Source organism: Lonchura striata, chromosome 1 (genome assembly GCF_046129695.1).
Source record: "Lonchura striata isolate bLonStr1 chromosome 1, bLonStr1.mat, whole genome shotgun sequence".
NCBI lineage: Eukaryota > Metazoa > Chordata > Aves > Passeriformes > Estrildidae > Lonchura > Lonchura striata.
In genome coordinates this window covers 3,442,291-3,464,428 of record NC_134603.1, presented here as the reverse complement: position 1 = coordinate 3,464,428, position 22,138 = coordinate 3,442,291, and the positions used below count along the sequence as shown (strand labels likewise).

The window sequence follows — 22,138 nt, the reverse complement described above, 5'->3', positions numbered from 1 at the left end:
ATAACCCAGAGAGCTGCAGCAAGCCAGGAAAGGAGGGAAAGAGGAGCTGTGATAGGATTTATGAAATCTGCAGGATGTTCAGCACACCATGCCCAGCAAAGAGGATTGACTTCATCATCTGGTGAGCATGTGGAATGTAGATGCCTGTTCCTTGCTCAGCCACAAACAACACCACTGACTTATTTTCTGTGTTCCAAGTCAGAGGTTCTTGAGTTTCCTCAAGAGACTTTATGCTACAGAAAGAATCATGGGCATTCTTCCCCACTTTCTAACCCTAAGAAGTTATTTACCTAAAGTGAATTAGCTTTGCCAAATCTCAGCAGTACACTCAGCAGCCTTCTCCTGAAAATCTCTAACCACTTTTTTGGGGAGCAACCATAAAAAATAAACTGAATGAAACTGATTTTGTCAGACAAAAAATAATATGGGTAGTGAATGGAGCAACAACAGTAGAGTATCTTATGGGCATTTCTTCAACCTGAAAGGACTTTAACAGGCATTATAGATTCATTGATTCATAGATTTTAAAAGCCAGAGAGAGCAATTTTGATTATCCAACCTGATTTCCTCCCATAAAATTTTGTCCCACCACTCCCACATCAAGACCGGGGACTGCAACTGGACTAAAGTATCTTATAAAAAAGACATTTGAATCTTGATTTAAAGGTTTGTGGCAAAGCCAAATCCATCAAACCCCCTCCATAAGCAGTTCTAATGGCTGGTTACCGTCATACAGAAGGATTGAATTTGTCTAGCTTTAACTCTTATCTCCTCATCTCCTCCTATGTGAGAACAATAAATTAGGGAGCACCTTGCTCTCTACTTGATGTTTTCTTCCTAGAGGTACTTGCACACCATGATTGAGTCCTCTTGGATGTCTCAAACAGAAATTTGGATGGCACAAATTTTAAACTCTGATTTCCAGTCATCAAACAGGTTTGGCTTTTCTTTGCACCCTCTCCACTTTTGCAAAATAGTTTTAAGTGCAAGCATTGTCATTATCTGCTTCACAGAGCACTCCATTCAGGCAGCTCTTTAGAGGAAACACATAATCCCCATCTCAAAAAGAGAAATAACAATAACAGTGGGTGTCAAACACGAATCGAATCGAAGGGGTTAAGACAATTCTAACAAAGGATGAAAACAGAAATTGGGTTGTGGTATTTCGGAAGTGATGTGACATTCACCTTTAGGTTTTCTCAGGATAAAACTCCACTGTGAAAGGAGTTGTGATTAAAGCACAGGGGCACATCAAGTCAGACCTAATCTGGCCAGGCTGGTCAAGAACAGCACACACAGACTCAGGAGAAGGTTGCACAACTTCAGTCTGAGCCCTCAGATTGGAAGCAGAAGTGCTACTACCACCCATCACTGGCATTGTCAAACTAAAACTATTGGTGCTGGAGCAGCCAAAATCGATGCTAATGCAGGTATTTCTGTGTGTCATGGTGTTCTTGTTCACCCAGCTGTAAGCTGAGTATCACAGCTGGGAGGTTCAAGCTCCCACAGTGGCCATAATCCCTTTTTTTTAACATGGGATGTGTGACACCAGTGCAAGGGTCACCAATCCCTGGTAGTCCTAGAAAAATTGGTGCTTGAATTTTCCTGGCAGATGGAGCATGCACAACTCATCAAAAGTAGAGACAAATACATTTTAGAAGTTTTTAATTCCCATCCCTGTTCTAAGAAGGATCCCTTGCTACAAACGACCAGGGCTCCACCCCTAGGACACACTAGGGAAGAATTACACAAATAAAATCCCTTCCCTAGACCTAGGCCAGGCCTCTGTGTTGCCCAAGACACAGAAAGAACAGACACAGAAGCTGTCCAGATTATTCCAAAGCAATTTCAAGGTCTATTGTAAAATCAGTACTGATAATTTTAGATCCCTGTCTTACTCTGGCGTACAATGGCATTACCTTCCACTCAGAAATTTTAATTTATATCTGTCTTCAAGATAAATTCCTCCAGCCTAACCCAACAAAACTGATGAGCCAGAGCTAGTTTCAAAGGAGGAAGGACTCTGCATCTCTAGGGGCTGGGGTGATCTGAGCAGCAATAGCACCCCTGCCCAACCTACAGAGTGAAGAACAGCAAAATTTTGGTGTTTTTCTAAGGGAGGTAGAGGTTCTGCAAGCTCACGTGACAGGCTCTGAACACACCAGTGCTGCAACATATTTGAAAACGAGCCTGGCTTGTTCCACCTTTCTGAGCTCTAGCTCTCTATTGTAACAGATGACACAATTAAAAATAGAAAAAGGATGTGGTCTCAGCAAGGATTGGAATGTGTCTGTGCCTGTTGGATGGAACATATGGTGGAATATTTTTACATCTTATGAGGAGCTGTGGATTGGACATGTGCTGCTGCTCGTGAGATGCAGCAGCAGAAAAGCTGCATTAATATTTGCTCCCTGACAAGAGGAGCTGCCAGGAGCCATGGCCATGAGCAGGAATCATCAGCAGGACAGCACAGAACACACCAGGAAACCTTTCATTTTACGCACCATTGGAGTTAATTCGGAAGACATTGGCTGAAGTCTCCTGAAAAAGTTCCTGCAGCTCGCTGGGATCAATCTGGGTGGCTGTAAAGACAAAAACAGAAGGAAAAAAAAAGTATTAATGTTGGACACCACCAATCACTTTGAAAGGGTGCTTTGAAAGAGGATGTAGATTTCTCTTTGCTGCAGAAATTTAGCCCAGGCAGGGTGGTCTGCTGCAGATTTACACAATGCCTGGTTGTGGAACTTGCACTGAACAGACAAATCCAGCATCACCAGGACAGTGAAAATGCTGCTGCAACACAGTGGATACAACCCACATGGACTGAGATGGCATTTGTAGGGATTATCAGCAACGAGAATACAAATAATTCCACCTCATCAAATAATTCCACCTCATTTACCAAGTGGGAGCATCAGAACCACGACTGAATGAGAAACCACAATGCCAAGTGATGGTCACCCAGCACTTTTCAGAGCAGGGAGGACCCATAGCAGGTCCTCCCTGCAGAAAAATCAGTGAGCAGAGGACATCTGCTCCGTGGGGTCAAAGCTTTTGGGGCAGGAGGGAGGTGGGAGCTCAGTGGGATCTCCACAGATTCCTCTCCTAACCCCCAAGAGAGGTTTCTCTTCTTCCTATTCCTCCCTGATAGCTCAAATGCATGGGGAAATGAGTCAGTGCCAGGAATTTCTGTGCTGGTGCACAGAAAAATTCTCACAACTTCATTCCCAAAGTCCCCACTTTAGCCAAGGTACTCAAATCTGCCCTACAAGAAGAACACTGAAGAGAGGGTTTGAACATTTTGCAGTTTCAGATTTCGTGGAAGGTTGGGTGGGGTTTTTCTGGTTGTTTTGGGGGTTTTTTAAAAATTTTGTTGTTGTTGTTTTGGGTTTGTTTGTTTGTTTTAGTGTTGTTGTTTGTTTCTGTATGTATGTATGTATGATGTTTTGTTTGTTTGTTGTTTTTGTTTGTTTGGGTTTGGTTTTTTAGCTTCATTTCCCAACTTTAAAATCCCTGAAACTGTCCCCAGCTTCTCCACAGTTTCATCATCCCCAGAGAAGGAGTCATGTGTTCGTGGACTGAGCTATACTAGAGAATCACAGAATATTTTGGGTTGGAACAGACCTTAAATATCATCCAGTTCCAATCCCCTGCCATGGGCAGGGACATCTTCCACTGTCCCAACTTGCTCCAAGCCCCATCCAACCTGGCCTTGGACACTTCCAGGGATGAAGCATCCACAGCTTCTCTGGGCAACCTGTGCCAGGGCCTCACCACCCTCACAGGGAAGAGTTTCTTCCTAATATCCAATCTAAATCTACCTTCCTTCAGCTTAACACCATTAATTATGGCTGTATTAAGTCCATCTCACAGAGTGAGGATGTATCACGTAAATCAGCTTTAACCAGGCATTTCAATTTTGATTGATCCCAGTCACCAGAGAAACACCCATTTGTAACAATGCCTTTGTCACCAGTTTTATGGCAGCAGCTTTCCAGCGGATTTTTTGTTCTGCCTCCCACCTGTGTCAGCTTTTGTGGGTTTCCCAGGAGCTGCTTTACCTGAATCTTTGGTCACATCCTGCAGCACCCCAGGGCTTGTCCACTCAACAGAGTCCAACAGCCCCTATCACCCAGTTGAGGTGAAGCATCTCAGACTCAAACAGGAGTTGACATTCATTTCTTCAAGTCAGAAGACTGGAACTCTGACCTGCTCTGCATCCCTTTGCCAAATTTCCCTACGCTGCTAAAGCACCACACACCCAACCTGCACTTGGCAGAGCAGAAAGACAACGATGGAACAAGGCAAAAATTAGGAAAATTGGGCAAAACGAGAAGCCTGCGTGATGCACTGCTCAGGATAGGGCTGAGGATGCATCTCCCAGTGCTGGAGGAGCAGCTGCACAGGCAGAGAGCAGAATTTCCACTGCACATCCAGAGAGCAGATTTTCCACTGCTACTCACACTCCCTGAGACGGTTCAGCACTCTAAAAGCTGTAAATAAACTCATGGATCAGCCTGTCAGGATGACACAAATCTGGGGTATTAAATGCTGTTTAATCCAAATGCACAGGGCCTCATTGCTAGAGATTTTCCCACTCTTCTCTTCCTGCAGTTTCCCCTCAATCACTGTCCCAGACATTCCTTTCCTTTGTTCTATAGAGGAGGCTGCAGAAGAGCAGAAATTAGCGTGGGCTCCTCTGTCCCCCAGGAATTTCACTTGTTGCTAACGAAGTCCAGCTCTCATTAAATCACTGGCAAAAGAGCAGCACAGGAAAAGATTTTTAGATCTTTACAGACTCTGATTACTCCCATTTTAGGAGATTTTCTTTCTATTGGATTCTTAGATTTTCAGGGTGCTAACATGTTCCAGAGAAAACTCGTCTGCACATTTTGGGATAGAACTCAAGTTGGATGGGTGAGGGTTTTTTTTAACTTCTTTATTTTATTCTATCCTTGGAAACACTAAATTTGCCTCAACAGATTTTTATCCTGGCCCAGTAATCCTGAATCGACATGCACTGAGGTACTGAACAAAGCCTCAGATGAACCATGAAGAAACCAAACCAAGGGTTGGAAGCTCCCTCAAGAGCTCAGATGGAATCACCCATCTGGGAACAGCACTGCTTTAAATCCCCAAATAATCCAGACTGGAATCACCCAGCTGGGAACAGCACTGCTTTAAATCCCCAAATAATCCAGACTGGAATCACCCAGCTGGGAACAGCACTGCTTTAAATCCCCAAATAATCCAGACTGCAGCCTCTGGTGTGCTCCCACATGGGGACACTCCTGCACAGCCTCCAGCAGGTACCTCTGAGCAGTCATTTCACATGCCAAAGTCACACCAAAAGTCAAGATTAAATAACTCAAACATTGCAAAAGGCAGGAGAAGTGCCAGTTTTGCTGAGAAGGAAACACAGAGCAACACTGACAGTCCAGAGTTGTTCCATGAAGTTAAAAACCACCCAAAAATTCAGGTGCTAATTTGGAACGGTGAGATTTATTTATATTTGTTGGTGGGAGACCAGTTTTCTCACCCTGTACCACAATTCCCTAATAGGAAAGAGACATTGCATGTGGATCATACTCTGAAATAATGGAAATAATTTGGTTTTTAAGCCTCCACATATTCCTGGAAGTCAAAATTATATAAATGAAAGACGACTGTGAGGTTATAAACTCCTCCTCAAAGGCCTCTCAGTCCAAACCTATAATAGCACCAACAACCACCATCACACCTAAAAAAAAAGCAAATTAAATCTAAAAAAACCCCAACCAACAACACAAATTAAACTTCTGTCCAAAATTTCCAAAAAATTATTTTGAAAATGCAATTCAACAAGAAGAATGTTTTTTTCTGAGAAAATTGCACTGTATCTGGCTTGCAGTTTCCTGCCCCTAGACTTTTTATTTCACGCCACAGTATGCTGCCAGTTCTGGCTTTTATTTTGTTCTTATTTTGCAAAAGAAAAGAAAATAGTAACAAGGAGGCTGTTTTAACTACTCCAATTTCAAGCTTCAACACATCAAGCCGAGATGTTGTAACTATTCATGGAGGATGCAGCAGTTCAAGCAGACAAGCAGAACAATTTAAAAACAGCAGCAGAAAGCAAAGCAAAACTGCCTCTGTACTACCATGCCAAGGAAGAAAAACCAAGACTGAGAAGTAAAGTGGATGTGAAATCTGATAAAAAATTAAACAACTTTGATTGCATCAAGTGAATACTTAAATATTATGATTCCCCAAGAAGGATTAGAAGGTTTCTGATATGCATTAAATGATGTTCTGCATTAAATACATGCCCTGACACTAACAGAATTCAGGGCCACAGCTGGGAAAAAAATTACTTTTATTTACACTGTGGGTCTTCAAGACTGTGAACGTTTTGCAGTACATGTGTTACAGAATCCCACATGCAAATGGTTTCTCCTTTATTTCCTTAACTGGACATTTCCAAAAAGCATTTCCATTTATTTTCCTTATTTATTTTTCCAGGAAAATCCCCTTGGACCCCAGGACAACCCAATTTCCTCTGCTAGCAGTTCAACCTCCTCCCTGCCTAGCATATAGTGGTTTCCTGCTATATTTATTGCTGTTATTTTTATTCAGAGAAATCATCAAATGTTTTGTGTTGGAAGGGACCTTAAATATCATCTGTTCCGGCCACCATGGGCAGGATCACCTTCCACCAGACCAGGTCTCTCAAACCCCCATCAACCATCTCCCAAAGCAGCAGCAGTTAATGGCATTTCTGATATTTGCCTATTTAATTCTTCTTTCTCTTGCCTGAAAAGCCTCACAGGCACCCAGGTAGGTGCAACAGATGGAAAAAAAGAGTTTTTCAACAGCTTCTCTGCCAAAGCAAAGTGCACTCTGCAGGGGGAGACCCAACTGTGAGTGGGACCTTGAGGAACCTTGTGACTTGGGTGTGGAGTTGTATCCACAAATTGCTTCCTCTGGGCAAAAATCTGTGAGGCTGCAGCAAGTTTAAATCCAGCCATGCATCAACTCACACCCATCTGCTGTGCAGGAGTGGCAGCTCAGACCTCTGTGTTAGCTGTCACACTCTGGATCAATGCAAAAAAGGAGAAAGAATTTAAAAAAAGAAGAAAAAAAGGAAAGAAAAAGGAAACTGAATCATGGAATCACTTAGGTTGGAAAAAACCTTTGAATTCAACCATTAACCAAGCACTGCCAAATCCACCACTAAACTGTGTGCCTTGAGTGCCACATCCACACATCTTTCAAATGTCCCCAGGGATGGTGACTCAGCCACTTCCCCTGACACCCTGTTCCCATGACTGATGACCCTTTCATTGAAGGAATTGTTCCTAATACCCAACACAAACCTCACCTGATGAATCTTGAGGCCATTTCCTCTTTTCCTCCCATTTCCTACTTGGGAGAAGTGACAGACCCCAGCCTGGCTGCAATCTCCCTTCAAGGAATTGTAAAGAGTGGTTGAGGAGCTTAAAAATCCGTATTTTTGTAACCACTATCTCAGAGAACACTCAGAGTCCATCAGTGTCCATGATTCAGAGTAATTATAATCTTTAATTCATCATAATTCTGTCTGCAGGAGACAACTCTGGACAAGGACTGGCCAGTGGAGGGATGTGGTGTCTTTGCTTGGAGCAGAATAGAAGCCAAGGGCTCGTGGGCTGCTTCCCCCAGTCCTCCTCAGAAGGGAGAAAATAATTCTGCTGCACCTGGGCATCCCTGAGGCTCTCATGTGCTGGGACAATCAACAGCTCCAAGGACCACCAGCAACAGCTTTGGTAGGGAAGGAGAAATCCCAGCAGGAATTTATTTCAGCTTCTCTTCAAGAAAAGCCAAATACGATGCCTGACCAGGCTTATAAGGTCTTGTCTCAAGTGATCTGGATAAAATTAATGTAAAATGGAATTGCTGGAGGTCCAGGACCACAATCATGGCAAAGGAACCTACAGGAACATCCTTTCACTTAATGTTTATGAAAACTGCCTGTGTTTGCCACATTAATCTTCCTTTCCTATTAATTATTTCACACTAATTTGGAGCTCCTAATGGCTTTTCTGCAGCCAGGTGAAGTCAATTCCCTCCCTGAACTCAATTTTGCAGCAAACCCAAAATAACCTAAAAGTTGCAGAGAAGAAGCAGTAATTACAGTAACTTGGGTAAAATGGGGGAAAAGAGGAAAAACAGGACAAGAATTTGATGTTTCTACTCACAATACCTAACATGGCTGCAGCAAAGCAACTCAGCACCTCAGATTGCCATGGATTTATCCCCAAAGCACCACCAAGAATTCTTTCTGTGGTCTGTTAAAGAAAGTCACAGATTTCCTGCAGCTTCTCTCCTTTGAAAACTTTAACTGAAGTTACAGCATCATCCTTTGCTGAAGAGACTCACACAGAAACTCCTCTTCTGTGCCATGAAACACCTGCAAGGAGTAAAAAAAGCAGGCAGGAAGCAAACCTGCTCACTGATATCAAATTATCCACCCCAAATCCTCAGTTTACCTCCAGCAGTATGGATCAAGCCCCACCACACCCAGCCTTGTGGCTTAACCCTTTCACAGCTGAGCTGAGTGGATGAGCCTCACCTATCCACCACCTTGTTCCTCTTCCAGGACCACTTGAGCCACTGCAAAGCTTCAGTTCCCTCCTTTTCATACCATATCCAAGAGAATAATTCCTCATTGAAGACTGAGATCCACAATGAGAGCCATGTGCCTCTGGCACTGGGAAGTGAACTCCAGAGAGAGGAAGAGATTGATTTTTCGGCAGCTGGCCAGTGAGGAAAAGAGATTTGCTCTGGAGAAAAAATGGTAAATTCATGTCTTTGTTTTAGTTTCTACACAAGAGCTGGCGTTAAAGTGAAAAGGTGGAAGAAAGTGAAGGAGGCCAAGGACAAGAGAGAGTAAAGAGAAAGAAGCAGTTTGTCATATAAGGAAGAAAAGGCAAAAAGCAAGAAGTGGTGAAGGCACAGACACCTACACTCACCCCAGGTGAGTCTTTTAGTCCCCAGCACTCAACAGCTCCCCAGGCTGTTCCTCCCTGTGGATTTTCTGGTGTCTGATCCCATGTTCCACACAGCCCTTGGTTTCTTCCACTGCCACAACACTGTTTTGGTCTTCCACTTCCTTCCCTTTTCACAGAAACCACAGGAACCTTGATTCTCCTCATCACATCTGCTCTCCCGTTGACACTGGTCAAAAAATGCTTCAGCAAACACCAGGACAGAAAGGATTGCCCGAGGACGTGTTTGAACAAAGTTCCTTTCCTCAAAACAGCTTAAAATAGAAAAGGAAATGGGAGAGAATGAAAGAATCACGTGTAATGTGAAGTTGCTCCTGGCGTGCAAGCTTGGGAGGTTTTTATTTCCTGCTGATGAAATTTGAGTGAAATAAGTGATAAAGGGAAATGTAAGCAAAAATCACACTCATCAGGCAATGTGATTTTCATCAGCATTGTAAAATGTGAGGCTGTTTCACATGGAAAAGCTCTGAGGCTCTTTGCTACAGGTTTGTCCAAAAGGGCCTGGGTCTCCTCGGCACAGCCACAGCACAGGAGTGGGCACCTATGGAATTACAGGTCTAAAAATTGGGATGAAGCTGGTGTTTGCACCAATCCTCCCTCAAAGTCCTCCTCACATAGCAGGGTCAATGTGTTCAAGACTTCAATTCCCTACGGTTAACTCAAGGTCTCTGTTTGCATTAACACTTATAAACACTTGTTCTTTTTTTTTGTTTGTTTGTTTTTTCTTTTTACTTTTTTAAATCATCTTCCTGATTTGTCCAAGTTCTCCCACACATACAAAATACATATTTCCTGGCTTTAGAAATGAAGTTTTACCTGAAGGTAAAATTTCTCTCAGCTGGAAGATTACATCCCACCCATCTAAAAGGGAGAGGTGTTAGGTAGTGAAGCATCTGCCTTCTCCTCCTCTCCCTAAGGGAAAACCAAGAATCATAGAATTGATTGAGTTGGAAGAGACCCACAAGGATCACTGAAGTCCAACTCCTGGCCCTGAACAGGACAATCCCAAGAATTACATCCCATGTCTGAGAGCATTGTCCAAAAGCTTCTCCACCTCAGACAGGTTGGTGCTGTGACCACTGCCCTGGGGAGCTGTTCCACCCTCTGGGTGAAGAATCTTTTCCTAATATCCAATAAACCTCCTCTGACACAATTTCAGGCCATTCCCTCAGGTTCTGTCACTGGTCACCAGAGAGGAGAGATCAGTGCTTGTCCCTCCCCTTCAGCCTCCCCCTACACAAGGAAATTGCACCCCCCTCACTTCCCCACCAGATAACACTCCCAGAAAAATAACAGTGAAAATGAAAGCAAAACCAACACATCTGCTTTCACAGAATAGATTTTTTTTTTTCTATTTTAGAGTTTTACCACAGCTACAGCAAGTTGGCCAGAGGAGACAGAAGTTTCATAATCTCTAAACCAAATTAAGTTCAAGGCCTAAATTCAACAAGTGGATAAGACCAAGAAAGCAAAGCATGCAGGGGGAATAATTTCAGGTTGGTAAAGAGCCCACCTACGGTCCCATTTTTGTCTTGGGCTCTCTAAAACAGTTTAAATACCTAAACCTTATCCAAACCTCTAAATTTAGACATAATTAACACATTCCCAGAGAAGTAAGTGCACAGTGTCCCCAGAACAAATGCTCCTGGTAGAGCTTGTAAGTTTTAACTGGAGTTCAGCATGGTTCTTTCTAGGAAAAATCTAACAAATAAAATAAAAAAGAAGGCTTGAATAAATACACATACAATACACATTTCTAAGAGAAATAATAAATACAGTGCCTATCCCAAGGGAAGTTTAGGAAACCAAGGAAAAAACTATTCAGGCAAAGGTTTGCCATGTAAGTGAGGCCTAGGGAAGTGGAACCAAACCTTGGCAGCTTGGCAAGTGCCTGTGCCCTTGGTGGCACAGCAGGCACTGCAAGGGACACTCCAGCCATGGAGAATTACCCCTTATGGAGTTAAAAAAGGTAAAGGGTGAGAATTAATTAGCAGTAAAAGTCAACTACAGAAATTAAAGAAGATACAGAATTTAGAAACTCTGTACTCCACAACCTAGCTGAGGAAAAAGGCTGCACACAATTACTACCGTTCCATTTAAATCAGCCAAGAGATGATTTTTGTCCTAAGCCAGTTGGAAGGAGCATTAAACCCAGGAGTGCTTTGCCATATTCCCATCCTCCCCATGAGGGAAACAGCCCCATGCTGTTCCAAACACAGCACCAAGTCCTCAGCCACAGGAAATACAAATCTCTGTGTGCCCAAGACCTGGTTCAAAGAGAAAAGGAAATATTAAGAAACATTAGAGATTGATGAGACACTGGCACAAGTTGCCAGGAGAACCTGTGGATGTGTCAGCCATGGAAGTGTTCAAGAAAAAGTTGGATGGGACCTTCAGCAACCTGGCCTAGTAGAAGGTGGGTTGGAACAAAATGATTTTGAAGGTCCCATCCAACCCAAACAACTTTATGGTTCTACGATTAATTACCTTTTTACAGTGCAATTAAGATTCAATCAGATTTGCTTTGCATTATTTCTGGTTAAGATGGTTTTGTTCACTTTGGTATCCTTCTTTAGCAAGAGTCTCAGCTCATGTAGGAGTGTGGCCAAGGAAATCTGCAACTGTGTTAAAATCATAGAAATCAAAGAATGGTTTGGGTTGGAACGGACTTTAAAGATCATCCAGTTCCAACCCCCTGCTATGGCTGGAGAAATGTGTCAACAACTCACTGCTCAGCTTTGCCAAACCTTTGGATCCATGTCCCTGAGGGTGCATCTCCAACTTAATCAAAAACAGCCACCCAAACCCACCCATGTGCTCCTAAGGAAATAAAGAGAAATACCCAGACTGTCCACAAAGAGAGATTGTTCCTAGAGCCAGCCCTGAGACAAACACTCTGCCAGACCATGCACTGATTTTTGGCCAAGTGGAGAAGCTCCTCCTTGAGGAGCATCACTTATTCCACAAGCCGAGACATGAGCAATTAGCAGCCCAAATTCTCTCCAGTCCTGGAGGTGGATCTTGCAAGTGAACAGCAAATCCATGACCAAAATCCTGGAAAATCAGCAAGTGCAGTCTTGCCAAGGAACAGAGAACTCCCAGAGAGGATCAGGCACAAGGTGTCTCTCAGAAGATGAGCTACACTCTGTTGCAAAAGCAAAGTGCTGGATAAAGCAGACATGCTGCTTCCAACTCATGATGGGGAGGAAAACGCCCAACAAAACTCAAATAAAAGTTCCAACCTACCAACAAACTTTGCTACATTACTGCCCTAATAGTTTGTTTCAATTTATTAACAAGTTCCCTGCTTTTGAAAGATCACTAGAAATATATCAGACTTTTTCCCAGCAGAGAGTGACAGTTTGTGCTTCTTACTCTTTTCTTCCCAAGCTTGTTAAAGATGTTAGACAGCAACTTCAGCCTTCAGTACAAAACCTGATATTCTCTACATCTGCATTAATGCTGCCAGAAAAACCTGTTGTCATCCTATGTTCCTGTTTAGGCAGCAGGGAAAAAAAAAACTAAAAGCAAAAAAACCCAAACCAGCATGGGAAAAAAGAAAAAAAACACCAAACAAACACACTATCTTCTAATTTCTAAGAAAAACAGCAGCTCTTGTTGATTTAGTAGAAGGAAATGTCAAAGACTCATGAGGCTGTTACTAAAATAAAGAGCCCATCACTTCATGGGGGCAACACAATAGCTAGAAGTGATTTGAAGGTCAGGCGAGGTTGGCAGCCCATGGGAGAGGAGCTGGTGGGATCCTCTGCCCTGATCCACCTGCTCAAACCTCTGTAAAATTAACAAAGTAATTCAGAGAACTTCCACTTCCACCACAGGAATCCACAAGGGCTGCGGTGCTCTTCTCCAGACAAAAGAATTAGAGGAAAAGATGATTTTCCGTAATGATTAAATGCAAAATTGACTTCAGAATTTAAGCAAAATTTTATGAAGAATAAATGCAGAGCAGAGCTGGGTAATGAATTTCAAAGCTGCTAATTATGGAGGTGTGGAAATTTTGGTTTTGGTTGGATAGTTTTACAATTAAGAGTTTTTCTCCATTTTTAAGCAGTGGGGAGACAAACTTTAAAAGGTTTTGCATAATTCTGATGTGTCACCAAGACACAGTTAAGTCCCTTTAGAATGAAAAAAATCACTCTTTTTTTTTTTTTTTTTTTTTTTTTGTGATTTTTGCTGGTAGTGGATTAGGATAGAGTTAAATGGACAATTCATTTCTGATTGAAATAAATCAATGTACTGGAAAATACCAATTAATTTTTGAAATATCACTATCAAATCCTATTGCTTCTTGCTTTCCAAGATGGAAAGTCTAATCATGTTCCCTCCTTCATGCTCCAAAGCAGTGGCAACATCAAGCATTAAAGCAGGGTCCACCTTTATTTTTAAAAGAATACATAAGTTATTAAAAAACAAAGAAGGCAATTTAAGGTATTTGGCGTTTTGTTTAATTTTTTAATATTGATGTTGTATGAGGGTATAAATAAAACCGGAGTGAAAGCAAGTTTTGTTTGTACTGCCATATTCCTGGGATAGTCTGCAGTCCTGTGTTAATGCAAACACAAACAACAGCACCAACAGGATGTGAAAATGCAAAGGAATTGACTGGAAAAGTAAAGTGGAAATGATTAATCCTGCACTTACCGCCTGAGCTGTTGGGAGTGCAACGTGCAAATAGCCAGCAAAAAAGATGAAGAATCCAAATATTTTTGAAATGTCGTTATTTAAAAATTTATTGGTGATATAAATCACAAAATAGTGTTTTTATTTTTAAACTGGCACTTAATCAGCCTCTCTTTTGGTCTTATTAATGAACTCAGCACTAATTGCCTTAGAAAATATCTTTTTAAAGATTCAGGCTATTAATGACAAGATGGAGATGATTTTTTTCCTGATTAAGTCCACGTGATGCAAGTGAGTGGTAGCAGAAAAAATCAGCCCTATGAACAAAAGAGAGAAACCCTAGAAAATATTACCTTGCTATGACTTTCCAGTCAAACAAACACATCCCATTGGGATGGGAGACTGTGAATGATCTGTCCCTGGAAGTCTCCAAGGCCAGGCTGGATGGGGCTTGGAGCAACCTGGGACAGTGGAAGGTGTCCCTGCCCATGGCAGGGGTTAAACTGGATGGTTTAAGTTCCTTTCCAACTCAAACCATTCCATGAGCCAAGAAAATGGATATTTCTACACTCCTTGTAAATGTGATGCTGGACCCTCAAGTTTGTTCCAGTCAACACTTGTTGCAGCACAAAGCCATAGAATTTCAAGTGTATAAAATGCCTTTTCTTCCCATTTTCTTCCTCTTACTAAATTTCTTCATAACTATAAATTCAGGCCATTTCAAGGACACAGAAGACAAATTTCTCCCACAGTAAGTAAAAACAAAAATCTCAGACAGACCTTGCAAAGTCATTGAGAGTTTTCACAAACTAAAAGCCCCGGAGAGATGAAGTGAGATCTGGGATGACAGGACAGCAGAAATTACTGAAACAGAGACAAAGTGGATGCAATGGAAAATAGCAATGGAGCAATGCAACAGCTGGCACCCATCTATGGGAAAAAGAGGTTTGTGCACAGGTAATGTTGTAAATGCTGGAGTAGATTTCCCAACTCAAAGTTCCAACTGATGCACCCTCCTCTTCTGGAGAGCTTCAACTCTCTAGCAAAGAAAAAAAAAAGGATCAAGGTAATTTATTAGACATTTTAAAAATAAATGAAAAATGTTAATATACCCCTTGCCATTTATTGGGAATCTTGATCATGTTTAAATAAGAAAACTATACTGCTAATTTATGCATCATACTTTATATACCTTCTTAGCATTACTGAATGGAAGAAGGAACATTACTTTTGTTTGCTTAAGATTAAGCATAATAGAAACCATCTGGCTCCAAGAATTAGCTCTTTTGGAAGAAATCATAAAACCTACACAGGGTTTTATAATCCATATGTAGCAGACCCCGTACGTCGTTCAGGAAGATGAAGTGCCATCTCCCAGAGCTTCTGGAATTCTCCTGGGCTCATTTCTGTGGGACATTTCATATGGATCTGGTCACCCACAGCTTATAGAATCTGCAGCTGGTCAGCAGAGGTTGTGGAAATGGCCATAAAATGTCCTGTTTCTTGTTACAGTCACTGCTGTAGATATTCCCTGGAAAGGAAGGACTGGCACAGAAGACATCGGCTCAGCTGCCTCTCCCTGGGATTCACATGGACCAAATTTTGATTTCTCAGACCCTGTGCAAGTTACTGGCAAGCCCTTTTATTGTTCCTCACAGTGAAATGGTCAATGTGGGGAAACATTACAGGATTAGTAATTTATTTTTTTGTACACATTCACTCAGGAACAGACCATCCCCCTCTACCAAGGGAGGAGTAGAGGAGAACATCACCTTACTGCTATGTATTACATATAAAAAAATTACTTTACATTCCACAGATGACTTCAGGTATAAACACTGAGTTGTAGAATGATTTGGGTAGGAGGAGATGATAAAAATCATCTTCTTCCAACCCCTTGCCAAAGCAGGGACACCTTCCACTATCCCAGGTTGCTCCAATCCTGGCCTTGGACATTTCCAGGAATGGGGCAGCCACAACTGCTCTGGGCAACCTGTGCCAGGGCCTCACCACCCTGACAGTAAAGAATTTCTTACTTATATCACATCTAAAGCCATTCTCCCCTGTCCTCTACACATCCTTGTAATCTCACAGACCCGTTACTGTACAAGGAAACCTCCAACCCAGCACAGCAACACAGCTCTAAAAAGAAAGTTCAAGTAAAAGAGCAGTTCATTAGAAGTTTATGCAAAGCTACAGAAGAAATGGAGTTTCTCCACGTGTGATGTGATTTGGACAATAAATTTAATGCCTACAGTTGCACACGAAAGAAAAGTAAAGGACTGTACAGGTAACTAGACATTATTATATTGCCCTCTGCACCTTTGTAAAGAAAAAATATCTCTTCCTCATGGGTAAACCAGCATCATTTACACTGAACTAGGGCTCAGCCCTCATGTTCAGGAGACTGATCCATCCTCAGGGTCAACTGTGCCTTCAGCTGCAAGACAAGAAGTGGCTTTTTTGCTGTTTAATTCAGCAGAACTTTGCTGTGTTTCTCATGCTCAGCAGGAGTCATTAAATATCTGCCAACCAGATTTTGCTCTCCATCTTAATTGAAAAGTCTCTATTATGTACTTGAATGCAGACTTTCTCCCTTTTTTCAAAATAAAACTGAGACGTGGCTTGAAGTATTTGCCTAAAAAAAAAAAAAAGAAAAATTCCACAGCACTGTGATACTGATGAGTATGAGAAAGTGGAAGTGACAGGAAACTGATGAAGAAAAGGCTGAGTTAAATTTTTTAGACAACTGGTTTATTAGCTGAAGCATTCTGGTTTAGATCAACAGATACAAATGCCAAACCCAGTAAACTGGTTTCAGCTGAAAGTCTTTTTTCTTCCTCCCTTTACTATAGTTGAAGCATCCCCTTACAAGCTTTCAAAGGGAAATGTTTTGACATTTTGAACTGAAATACCATGTCCTCAAAATTTGCCCATATTAAAAAAAAAAAAACGCAAATAGCAAGAAAATTAGAAAAAAAAGAGGGTTTTCCCCAAATACTTCAGCAAGTGCAACTCCTTTTTTTTTCATTTGCAGGTGAGTTCTAAACATAATTGGCAGCCATAAGGAGGAAAAGCTTAACAAGTAAGTAAAAATCATTTACATCACCCCCCTGAGTACCAGCATCACTGCTCATACAGAGAAAAATGCATGAACACATGTACAAGACATAGCAAAGAGGTGAAACGAAAATATATCTGAAAGGTTTTGGTTCCAAGAGCAAAGCTCAGGCAGATATACAACCTCCACAGGAGATAATCCTTTGGTCCCTTTGGAAGATGTCAAGGAATCCCCAGGCAAATAATCATTTAAGAGTTAGGGAAGTAATTATGTCAAAGAATCCAAGGAATGCTATTTCATGTCTCTTTTCCTCCTGTAGCCTCTCTTCAAACATTCTTGCCAAGAGCTAAAGGAATTTTCTGACACTTTTTCTATGACAAGTGGTAGAACCACAGAATCACAGAATGATTTGGGCTGGAAGGGACCTTAAAGCTCATCCAATTCCAACCCTGTGCCATGGGCAGGGACACCTTCCACCAGACCAGGATGCTCCAAGTTTCATCCAACCTGGCCTCGGACAATTCCAGGGATGGAAACCACGACTTCTCTGAGCGTGTTGCTGCAGCTGAGGTCAAAGAAAACCCTTCCCCACACCTATTCCCTATCAAATTCCCATGAAAGGGTTAACAGCTGATTCCCAGCACACCTACAACCATTCCCTTCTGTGCACACCACTATTAATAGTAAATGTGAACATGTGAGCAGGGTGTTGCCAGCAATGGCTCTCTGGATTTTTGTCGACGTTGGGATTGCAATAAGAAAATATAATGTTCCAGCAGAAGGAACAGGACTGCTGCCAAATCCCTGCTCCACCACCTTCCCTTGTGCTGGTTTTGCATCCACCAGCATTAAAATGTTGGGGACAAAAGGTGGGGACAGCCTCTGGCTTGGACAGGGGACTCATGCACCCACAAACCAGTAGTGGCCACCTAATGGGGACCTGTCTTGGATGTGAGTCTGGGGATATTCCATGCCTGGAATTTGTGGGTGTCCCATCCCTGGAAGTGTTCACAGACAGCTGGATGGGGCTCTGAGCAACCTGGTCTAGTGGAAGAAGTCCCTGTCAAAGGCAGGGGACTAGAGTGAGATGATATTTAAAGTTTCTTTCAATCCAACCTATTCTATTTGTCCTTTTACATCTTTTTGCCTCCTTTTCCTTTTCTTCATTCCCTCAGCCTCTCACTTGCTGTTCCCACCCACCACTTTTGAAGTCAGCAGCAGCTGCTGCCATGCAGAGCTCACAAAGCAGCTCAGGGAGACTGAGACGTGTCACATTCCTCCCTGGGGAAAATTCCTTCCTTGCTGCTTCTGAGGAAGAGAAGGCTGAAACTAAGGGCTGCCCAAAACTGCCTCCATCTCTATTGTGAGGATGGAGCATCCCCAGGGCCTGTGTTCATCTACAGCAAACTTCAGCCCATCCATCCATCTGGTCCTGCTTGAGCAGAGATCTTGGACTTTATGAACTCCAGAGGTTCCTCTCAACCTTCCCTCATCCTACAACTCCTCAACAGACCATTCCTCTTCTCCCTTAAAATGAACAGTGACAAAGATCCAAGGAGCAGGAGTGCTATGGTTTTCTAGTCAAAGGTTGGATTTGATGATCTCAAAGGTCTTGCCTAGCCTTGATAATTCTGTGATTCTTTTCTGGTGATATCCTGCCTTTCTTCTTTCCAAATCCCTGTTCAGAGAGGACTGGCACTGGGCAAGAAAACAATCTACAAGAAAATGTGCTACCCTGCTGCTGAAACTGGTGAAGTGGTGTCAGTGGTTTTTAGAGGCAACTATTGATCCTTAAGTGGTCAGAAGTTGCCTCCCCCAGGTTTCCCAACATGTTGCAGCTCCCAGGTGTTATTCCTTGCACCGCCCAACTGGGCAGCCATAAGAAAGATCATGTAGACTAGGTAGGACACATAGATCTGCTGGGGAAGGAGATGCTTTGCAGGTCAAATTCTCCACTGCTGGTCTGGACTGGATGAATGAAGTAAAGGAGAGCACTGAGAAAAACACACTGGGTACGTAAAAGGCACAGTAGCCAATTCCTCCTCAAAACATAAAATATCTCTCACTGGTCACTAAGAAAAGACATCTTGAAGCTCTTGAAGGCTTGTCAAGAAGGTGGGGATCACCCCCTAACACCCATCCAGTTCCAAGGAGTTCACAGTGTGGTTGGAAAATTCAGCATGAGGTGATTTCCCTCAAAACAGGTGGGAACAGGAGTTTGGCAGCCTCACTCATTCTCATATCCCACTCCCTGCGCTGTGCTAATTCCACACTTGAAATGGTTTAACCTCCCCCAGAGATCTGAGGAGGTCAATCAGCACTTCTCCTCCAGTTCATTGTACCCAGCAGCCTGAGAAGTTAGCAGCAGTTCCTTTGAGTGAGTTGATTTTATCAGAAATTCCTGCTGCAACCTCCATGCGTGCCCAAACGCCATCAAGGCTTCTATAATTAGAGCACACTGAGAGAGAAAAGCAATTTGTAAGGAGAATTACATCTCTAAAATGTGTCTTTCTCAGAAAGGTGCTGCCTGCATGTCTGGGGGGAAAAGCTTGAATATTCAGGAGGAAATTCTCTGTACTGGTGCCACTAGACATTAACTAAAAAGCTAATTGTTTTGGGTCTTTTTCTCACTAACAGTCCCAAGTCATAAAAAAAGAAACAAAACCCCACATAGGCACACACAGGTGCAAACTTGCACACACCCCTCAGTCATCTGTGCTTAATCAAAGACAAGATATACACAAAATAACCAAAATATCAGCCAACATGCTGAGCACTGTGAATCTGCTTGCAGTGCAATGGCACAAGATCTACAGGAGCAAACTGGAGTAAATTTATACAGGCTGAGATTTATAACAGCAGAGTACATAGTGCTTTAGATCATGCTGGTATTGGTGTTGCTGCAGAGCAAGAGCATTTTGATCTACCACTTCTGTTCCCAAATATTTAAATGAGGCAAAATGAGCTTTCTGGGCAGTTGTATGTACCAACTGCTATTGGGTACTGGGAATGTTTAGTCTGGAGAAAAGGGACCTCAGGGGAGACATCACTGCTCTCTGCAACTCCCTGAAGGCAGATGTGGTGGTGAGGTGGGGGTTGGACTCCCAGGAAACTCATGATAGAAAAATGGGAAATGGCCTCAAGGAGGTTCAGATCAGATATTACAAAACATTTTTTCACTGAAAGAGTGGTTAAGCATTGGAACAGGCTGCCCAGGGCAGGGGTGGAGTCCACCATCACCAAAAGAGTTTAAAAAATGAGCCAAAGTGGCCATGGTGGTATTTGGTCAAAGGTTGGACTTGATAATCTTTGAGGTCTGTTCCAGGCTTATGGATTCCATGGTTCTATGATCCCATGAAAACATTCCCACCCACAGCCAACCCAAGGCTGTTTGCTGTTTTGGTGCAGCTAAAAATCACCTGTACAGCCCTGACTGGGATTTCACCTCAGTCATGTTGGCACCATGAAGCAGAACCACCCCAGTCTCTGGGCCACCACACAAGAGATTCTGGGTTATTTTTGCAAACAGGAGGAAAACAAGACATTTCCAGACTGTGGGCCATGATCTGTGCGTGCTGTGGGCAAGAGCAGGGGAATGGTCCCGAGTCCTGGTCCTGACCCTGCATCACCTGAAGGTCCCTCCCTTCTCCACTGGAACATTGTCCCTTATTTCTATGGAAAATCTCTTTGATCCTGCCTGTATGACTGAGGAGAAATGACAACTTTGGGTCCCAGTTGCAAGGATGATGCAAGGAGCTGAATATCCATCAAATAATACTGCAGGAAGTTCTTTGCATACAGGTAATTCAAAAAGACTGACAAAATAATCTCATGATCCCTTCCAGCTTTAAAATCCATGATTGCAAGAGCTGAAAGGTGTGCCAGAAAAAAAAAAAAAAAATATAATGCTACTTAACTGTTAGCGCCAAGGTTAGATGTATTTTCACCCAAGATGGCTAAATAACAGAATTTCAAATCTTCCAGTGAAGTTTTGCACCTTTAGACTGAGTAGGTGGAAAACAACACTTTTAAAAGGAGCATCTTTGCATCACTAAAAGCACTCTCTGTCTAAATGGGCTGGAACTATGTCTGGGGACTTCAATGCCATTGTCTTGAAATACTGTAAAAATAAAAAATTTAAAACAACAAGCTTCACAGTTATGGAAAGTTAAAGTTTTTGTGCCGCCATTAAAAAGTTGGAGGCTTCAATCTCTCAAACAGTAGCTGGCTTGTTTAAAGAACAAAGCTCAAAGGACATTAGCAAGATTCATCTTGTTAATAATTCATTATCATTCTTTTTCTGTTTCATCAAAATGTAGATTTTTACTCAGAAGGTTGCAATTCAGTTTTTGAAGATTGTTTTGTTCTTACCCTGTTTCCCTATTGAAAATACACTAAGACGATACTTTGGGGCATTTGTGGTGGATTTGGGTTGGGTTGGGTTTATAATTGGACTTGAAGATCTTTTCTAATTATAAAAAAACCTATGATTCTATGATATTGGTCATTGAGTACAAATAGGTTGCCCAGAAAATTTATGGCTGCCCCATCCCTGGAAGTGTCAAAGGCCACGTTGGACGGGGCTTGGAGCAGCCTGGGATAGTGGGAAATGTCCCTGCCCATGGTAAGGGGTTGGAATTGGATGATATTTAAAATCCCAAGTCATCCTAGGATTTTATAATTAAAAAAAAAAAAAGCATTTGCTCCATGTATGAAGGAGACACAGTCCCACATTGCCTGGGTACATTTCAGTAGTGCTAGAAAAAAACTTCTGGCAGCTGGTGAGCTCTGAGATACCCAGTGACACAGAAGATTTCTGTAACCTCTGCTGGGATCTGAGCCCAGGTCAGATCTTAGCTGTGCCAGTGTTGGACAGCCAAAATACAGAGACCTGGTACAGCCCAGGCTGCAGCACACAAATACGAGCACCAAACACTGGTCTTCAAAGAGAAAACCTATAGGGATGCCCTAAAAAAGCTGAAAATATTTCCTGTTCCTTGCTAAACTCTCATCTGACTGCCCCACCTCTTCACCCATCTCATGGAGGGCAATTTTCTTGCAGACACAGCTCACCTCAGACAGGGGTGGAGGATGGGGATGGAGGGGATCCCCATCAGGGGATGGAGGACACAGCTGAGCTGTGGCAAGCAGCACAAGGGAAATCTTCCTGAGTCAGGATGTTCACACCAGGTGTGGATCTGGAAGTGCTCCAAGGCCCTTCAGCTTGGTCTGGACAGCCTTTCCCTTCTCTCAGGGGGTCAAGAGCTGCCCCCATCCCTCCATCCAGCCAGAGCTGGCAGCGCTGCACTGAGCAGCATTCCATTAGGAGAGCTCCCTGCAAGCTGGGAGAAAGCTGAAGCACAGAGGGAAGAAGAAGCCAGCTCAAATAAATGGATAATTACCATTTAATTCC

At 42.7% G+C, this 22,138-nt stretch overlaps 1 protein-coding gene across 7 annotated transcripts in view; it reads right to left on the bottom strand.

Moving 5' to 3' along the window:
• The window catches only part of TSNARE1 (t-SNARE domain containing 1), a 449,842-nt gene that overhangs the window by 296,449 nt on the left and 131,255 nt on the right, over positions 1–22,138 (bottom strand). For all 7 annotated transcript variants that reach the window (XM_021531988.3, XM_021531987.3, XM_021531991.3 and 4 more), the window contains one exon: positions 2,505–2,582. In XM_021531988.3, the coding sequence (XP_021387663.2) occupies positions 2,505–2,582 (78 nt within the window). The remainder of the gene's footprint in view (positions 1–2,504; positions 2,583–22,138) is intronic.